Here is a 6,476-nt window from a genome sequence, read left to right as displayed (position 1 = left end):
CCACACAATGCTTCATTTTATAGAACTGCAAATCGCGAAGCCCAGATATATGCCAGATAAAAAGAAAGATGCCGTAAACTCCACCCGTGATTAACCTCTAATAATTGTTGGGACTCAAAACATCGAGTGGATTTAATTATTTTATATATAATTTGCACGGAAACTCTATTGATTACCTTTCTGTGCCAACCGGAAAAAAAAATACGCTCTCTATTTTATGAGACTGCGCACGAGGAGGTTCGGCGAGTCTCAAAACTTATCAGGAAGAACTCTTTATTCTTTGTGCACCTATAATTTTTAGTCTTCGATGGATACCTTCAAAGATGATTGACCTGTCCCACAAAGAGGATGTCCTTGGTTTGAGTGTTCCGGATGAAGAAGATGAACGGGTGATCGACTCGGAACTCGACGCTCTCCACAAGACTTTCTGCGACAATGATGACACCGGTAGCCCCGGCCGCCTCGGTGCCTGCCTCGTGAACCTCCAGCACGGTCTTGTGGACCACGTCGGACACTACCAGGTTAGCATCGTGCGTGATGCCCGAGATGTCCGCACCGGAACCAAAGATTCGGTTGATTCCCAATTTCTTCAAATGGTCCTTGAGTAGGTATTCGGTTTCCAACTTAAATCTGCGAAATGAAGAAGAATCAGACCCTTGTTATAGCAGGTGTCTAAATAACCATTGCCTCAATCTTCTAAAACAAAATAACGCCGTAGTCTATATTGTTTACCAAAAACAGGGTTGTATTTGTAATCTTGACATGGAGTTTTTCCACCCCTGTGATTACTTTTATATTCTTCGAAATGTACTAGATCAAGGCTACTGCTATATTGCTCGCATATTCAGACACATAGTTGTGAGTCCAAAAATATTCGAACAAAAATGTGAGCGGCGAGATGACAAAGTGACAATGTAATAAATAGGTCACTGACAGAAAAAAATAAAATCTGAGATATCCATAAATGTCGTGATATATTTGCTTAGATATTTTGTAACCAATGCCTAGTGTCGTGGATATATTTAAATCAATCGGCTGAAGCTTGAATCTCCCCATTCAGCAAGGTCGCCTTGATCGCAAGGGTTAGGAACGTTGCCAGGCCCTATCTGTCACTTCCCCTAGAACACGATAGCTTTTAACTCGTTCACCCACACTCCGTTTCGCCCACGGTGTTTTCACCGTAACATATACCGCAGAGAAATCTGCAAGCGGGAGCTGCTTGCTCAAGGACGCACCCTGGCTGCACCAACCCTCGCGCAGCAGGAGAAACCGTGAAAAGCTATAAGCCTGGGCATTTAGCCTGCGCTGCGACACACACACATCCACACCGTATTTTAATCAGACATCAAATAATCGATCGCTTGGTATGAAATTACTGATTCATAAAAGGTGTGGATGTTAATGCCGTGACGCCAACTTAGGTACGTGATATTTCCTTACATTTTCGTTTAAAAGCAAGAAATATGCTTTTTGTCACTACCACGATTCCAAAGTTTTGTCACTCCGTCCGTGCATTTCCCTCTAAATTTAACGGGGAAATTGATGTCATATGACCTATCTACCAATTCAGTTTCCCTGCTAGATTCCGCGGTAAAATTTATGTCCCGTAACCTTACGTCAAGCGAACTATACACCAATGTAGTTTCCCCGCTAAATTTAGCGGGAACATTGGCGTCACGTCACCCGACATCAACTAACCTCTACTGATGTATATATATACATATATATATATAATGATGCCATGTCACCTATACTATACAAGACTGTATATAGTCTTCCAAAGAAATTAAAATTATCACTTCTTAAATACTCCTTCTCATGCATTAGAGGACTTCAAAGGTGAACGTCGCTGCCAATTATTTTTATACTGTACAGTTAGTACATATCTAGTGCACGTCTGTACAACACTTCTACCGTTGCACACCCTGTTTTAGAGCGCAGCTCTTAGGGGCCCGTTTCCGGCTTGAGCGGCGTCGGCGTCGCCGTCGGCGTAACCAAGGTCACCCCAAGGTCACGTGACCCCCAGGTCACGTGACTCCCCCGGTCTTGTGACCCCACAGGTCACGTGATCCTCCCAAGGAGTCACGTGACCCCCAAGGTCTCGTGACCCCCCGAGGTCACGTGACCCCCGAGGTTACGTGGCCCCCCAGGTCACGTGGCCCCACTCCCCGAAATCACGTGACCCCCCTCCCCCCCCCCCCCCCGAGGTCACGTGACTCCCCCCCCCCCCGAGGTCAGGTGACCTCCCGGAGCATAATAAAGAATGAGGGGAGGAGGAGGAGAAGGAGGAGGAGGGGTCTACCCTCCCCTCAGTACCCTTCCCTCCTCCTCCTCAAGAGCTGCGCTCCAATTCGGCGTTACAGGGAGTCGTAAACGGCTTTCACTTTTTGTGTTCTTTTATAATATAGCGCTTTTTTTATTTCAACTAGGTGGTATATCGTTGTTTTCTTTCGTTATCGCACCATTTTGTATTCCTTAAATATTTAGGATAATAATGAATTTCCTACTGTGAGCGTTCATGACCTCTTTCTGGATACTGCTCTGGCTTTTCGTCACGGTTCCTTGTTTTAAAATACTAAAGTTATTTACATTGTAATTTCGTCTTAATGTCGCTTTGCAGTCAATAGGATTGTGGCATTTGTTGATAAGAGCGCCGAAAAGCAGATCAGACAGCAAGAAGCGGGAAAATAATGAACAACACCTTGCGTTTCTTAAGGGGTCACTAACTATAAAATCGGGCCATGTGGTTTATGGACAGCGTTAAGTTGCGAAATCATCGATCACCGTCAGCTCTGTCAGGATTTCCCGGTTGCCATATGCAAACATGAACATTAAATATTTCGTTTTCATAATTACTTCTTCAAACATTCCCCCATTAGGTCTTAATATTGCATAATTTATGTATCATGAGTAATTTAGCAGGTTAGTGTTGTGACCTCCTTTAAACGACTGCTTATGTCACAGTCAGCATTTTGGTATCGTGCTCAACTTACTTCGGAAGATATACGGTGACTTGTTGTTCAACCAGCTGCTTCAGTAGGTCTTGCAACAGGTGTTCCGTGATGTTACGCTTGAGCGCCTCCGCTCCATCGATCCGAGTGGGTAGCAGGATCGTCATGCTGTAGTCCATGCCACGGTAAGGAATTTCCGCAATGTCCACTCCAAGAAGAGGAAACGACTTGTGGCGAACATAGACCTCTCCTCTCATCGTGTCAACTTCCGTCGGTGTAGAGCACGCGTTCATAAAGGGTTTTTTGGTCGTTAGCCGCTGATCAAACACCATGTCCCACGTACCCTTGAAGTAGACGGCATTCAGCAGGACCAGTTGGGTGATCGTCTCGAGGGGTTCACCGAACAGGAGGTTAATCTTGCCGCGGGTTTTCCCGTGTACCCAGCCATTGATGACGTCGACCGCTGCCTGTCCTCCGTTTATGAAGTCCACCTTCAGGAGGTCGGCGCCGAACGAATTGTTCAGGACATTTTCGTAAGAACTCAACAGAGAAATTCTTTCATGAATGGCAGCCCCGATGGCCTCATCGAGAGTAGAGTTTGATCGCAAAGATCTTAGTCGCGTTCTGTGGCTAGCGTACGCTTCTAAGACTGCATCGTCTTCGATGTCGGATCGCGCGTAGCCGAATCCCTGAAACAGATCTTCCCTAGTTTCTCCTCTGGCTCCGGCAAACGCCATTCCCAGCGCTACGGAGATGCTGTACGGTGAGAAGAAGATATTTGTCTCTGTGCTAGTTGGAAGGCCGTGCAACAGGGATGTGGCGAAGCGGTTATTGGCGAGGGTCAGTCTGTCTTCATGGAGACCCCAACAGATGGTCAGAAGGGACATGAACGTTGCGAAAGACCTCATGGCGATGTTTCCCTGTGCAAAAAACATGAAAATGAGTAGTCTAAAGTTGTTACAAAAATAATAATAAAAAAATTACTTTTGTAAGGTCGTGGTACCTGAGTTGGCTGGTAAGACTAGACCGGTAGACTGGGGACCGCACACATGTGCATTTGCTAAACAGCCATATACAGCGAGGGAACTAAAGGACACATAATGAAAAGAGCAACAGCGAAAGTATGCGAGGGAAGTTAATCGTTTGATACTCTGTTTTAGCTTTCGGTTGCACGTCAAAAGATCCCCGGGTGGTCTAAATTAATCCTCAGTCCTCCGCTGGGGCGTGCCAGATGCCCGTCGTAGGTTTGGCACGTAAAACCCCCAAATTTTAGCATATTATCTAGTATTTCCAGCATCAGAACCATGTTTACCTATACATTTATAATATTTCAATAACCGCGCTGTCTATAGGCAACAGTAAGCGCTTCTATATTAAATCAAAGCAGATTTATGCCTAAAAGCAAACCAGACGAAATATTTAGCTTTGGAAAAATGAGGAAGTGTAAACATTTGCAAGACACGGCTTAACGCGGTTTATTTTGTTAGACTGGCACTTAAATACACTCAGAACAGACTCTTTCAAAGAATTGGCGAACCAGCGTACACTCTAAAAAAAAACAAAAAAACGTCCGTGTGTAAACTTTTCCGCACAACACTCGGAGAACCAATCAGCGCAACCTACAGAGGCAGCTTAGCGAGTGACGATGCCGAAAAATATATTCAGACCAAAACACGCAGTCTGAGTTGGGACATTAAGCAATGCAAGCGTGATGTTTTGCATTGCTTAATGTCAAAACTCAAACTGCTTTTTTTGGTATAAACATAAGTTTCATCATCGACATTCGCTGAGCTGCCTCCGTAAGATGCGGTGATTGGCTCTTCGAGTGTCGTGAGGGAAAGTAAACGCACGGCTTTTTTTTAGAGTGTAGGCCAGAGACTGCTAACTGATTCACCGAGTCGTTAAATTAGTTTTTTGGTCTTCTTTTTTGGTGGCATTTAACGTGTCTATCGGACAAGGGTACTACACTTTGCAAGTGATGTTAACTTCCTGCTGTTTAAATCTCCACACTACAGTTTGTACATTTGTGTACGAGTTGGTTCCTCTTGTGTCGGTCTTTTCGTCATTTTATAGCGAACAAGACACAAACTAACGAACTGATTATATCGAAATGACGTCATACGCACCTTGTGAATGGGTCTCTCAATTCACAGAAGTATCCGATGGAAGCGCCCGCCCTTTTCTGGAACGTAGTCTGAGGCTGCTGTTAGCCGCGGCGGCGGTCGCGAAGCCTAAACAGGAAAAGAAAATCTCAAAGTCTCTCCCGACTGACGCCCGAGAGATATACACAGTGTGCCAGTGTAATCTAGAAGGCGCGTAATGTGACACGCTTTTTTACGTTTGCAATTATACAGTCGCACAGGCGTTTTACCAAGGGGTCGTTCTTGTTCTCGAGCCTTAAATAATACTTTTTTTTAGACCATTACATATACCATCAGTGGAGTTCAATGTAAAAGAACGTCAGAGTTTTACCATAGCTGGAGTTCGAAAGAAGGAACTGGAATATTGCAGTCATAGAGTTTAGTTTCACGGATGGAGTTGCTTCAACGTCTGTTTTTAACCGTGGTAACCTCAAACGGGAATTTAGGATACAATCGAACCATTTAGCGGACTGCCACGAACGTTAGAACGCTCAGTTCATGGGTATGAGGGAGCTTCGTGTCAACAGGCGAGGGTACGAATGCAAACCTTAAAGCAAAAAGAAAGAAAAAAAGTGCTCTTTTTGCTGCCGAAATTTGACGCCTTCCGCGAATTGCGAGAGGCAGGGGTCTCCCAGGGGGAGTTTTCTTACACAGATTACAAGCAAATCGCTCCTGGCTTGTCCTTGTGATTAGGCGGCTGTGGCGTTGTCTGCGTCTTTGCAACGCGGGAGGTCGTCCTTGTAGAGGAATCCTTCGAGCTGGGTCAGTTTTGTTCAGTTCAATTCTATTCGTTTTTTTTTTCAACATGGTGTTGAGGGTTCCCAGTACAAAAGTTTGTCAAATGCAGCTTGGGGTGTATAGAGACCCGTACAAACAAAAGCGTTGTATAAAAAAAATTAAAAATTGAAACATTGGAAACAAGTTTGCACAACTTGGGTATTTCTACAGAAAATATAAAAAAAAAAACAAGAGTACATTATTACAAAAAGTATGTTACGAGCATTTAAGTAACCTGTGTGCCTCAGAGTTGAGTTCTGTTCTTATGCATTAAAACCGCGTGAACGGGATGCTAAGGTCGTCCCTTCAAAACATATGGCCAAGACTGCGTCGCTGTTCCTACCTAATAATTTTTTCTCGAATACTTGTCTTCTATATGGTATTGGTCAAATGCAAAACATTTACTGATGAGCTTAGTGTACACAGAATATATACAAAACGGCAGTGATGCAGCCTTTCTTGTCTTTTTTTTTTTTTAATTCATTTTAGACAGCTACTTTTATCTGTATATAGATGTATTAACAATCATGCCTCGATCAAAGTACCGGTCAGTATAACGCTGCCTTTTTTCCTGGTGGTTACAAATACTCCCAAAGCCCAAGAAAAC

At 44.2% G+C, this 6,476-nt stretch overlaps 1 protein-coding gene across 1 annotated transcript; it reads right to left on the bottom strand.

The window, feature by feature from the left end:
• Positions 1-256: 256 nt before the first annotated feature.
• On the bottom strand, positions 257-5,421 carry LOC8042878 (intracellular coagulation inhibitor 1). Its single transcript, XM_040210779.3, has 3 exons — positions 5,078-5,421; positions 2,994-3,871; positions 257-630 (listed from the first exon to the last, which is right to left on the bottom strand). Exons 2-3 carry the CDS (start codon positions 3,857-3,859, stop codon positions 318-320), a joined length of 1,179 nt encoding a protein of 392 aa, XP_040066713.2. The 5' UTR covers positions 3,860-3,871; positions 5,078-5,421; the 3' UTR covers positions 257-317.
• Between the last annotated feature and the right edge of the window lie 1,055 nt (positions 5,422-6,476).

Source organism: Ixodes scapularis, unplaced genomic scaffold (genome assembly GCF_016920785.2).
Source record: "Ixodes scapularis isolate PalLabHiFi unplaced genomic scaffold, ASM1692078v2 PGA_scaffold13__105_contigs__length_92229423, whole genome shotgun sequence".
Classification (NCBI taxonomy): domain Eukaryota; kingdom Metazoa; phylum Arthropoda; class Arachnida; order Ixodida; family Ixodidae; genus Ixodes; species Ixodes scapularis.
The sequence above is the reverse complement of the archived record's forward strand: the minus strand, read 5'-3'. Positions and strand labels throughout refer to the sequence as shown.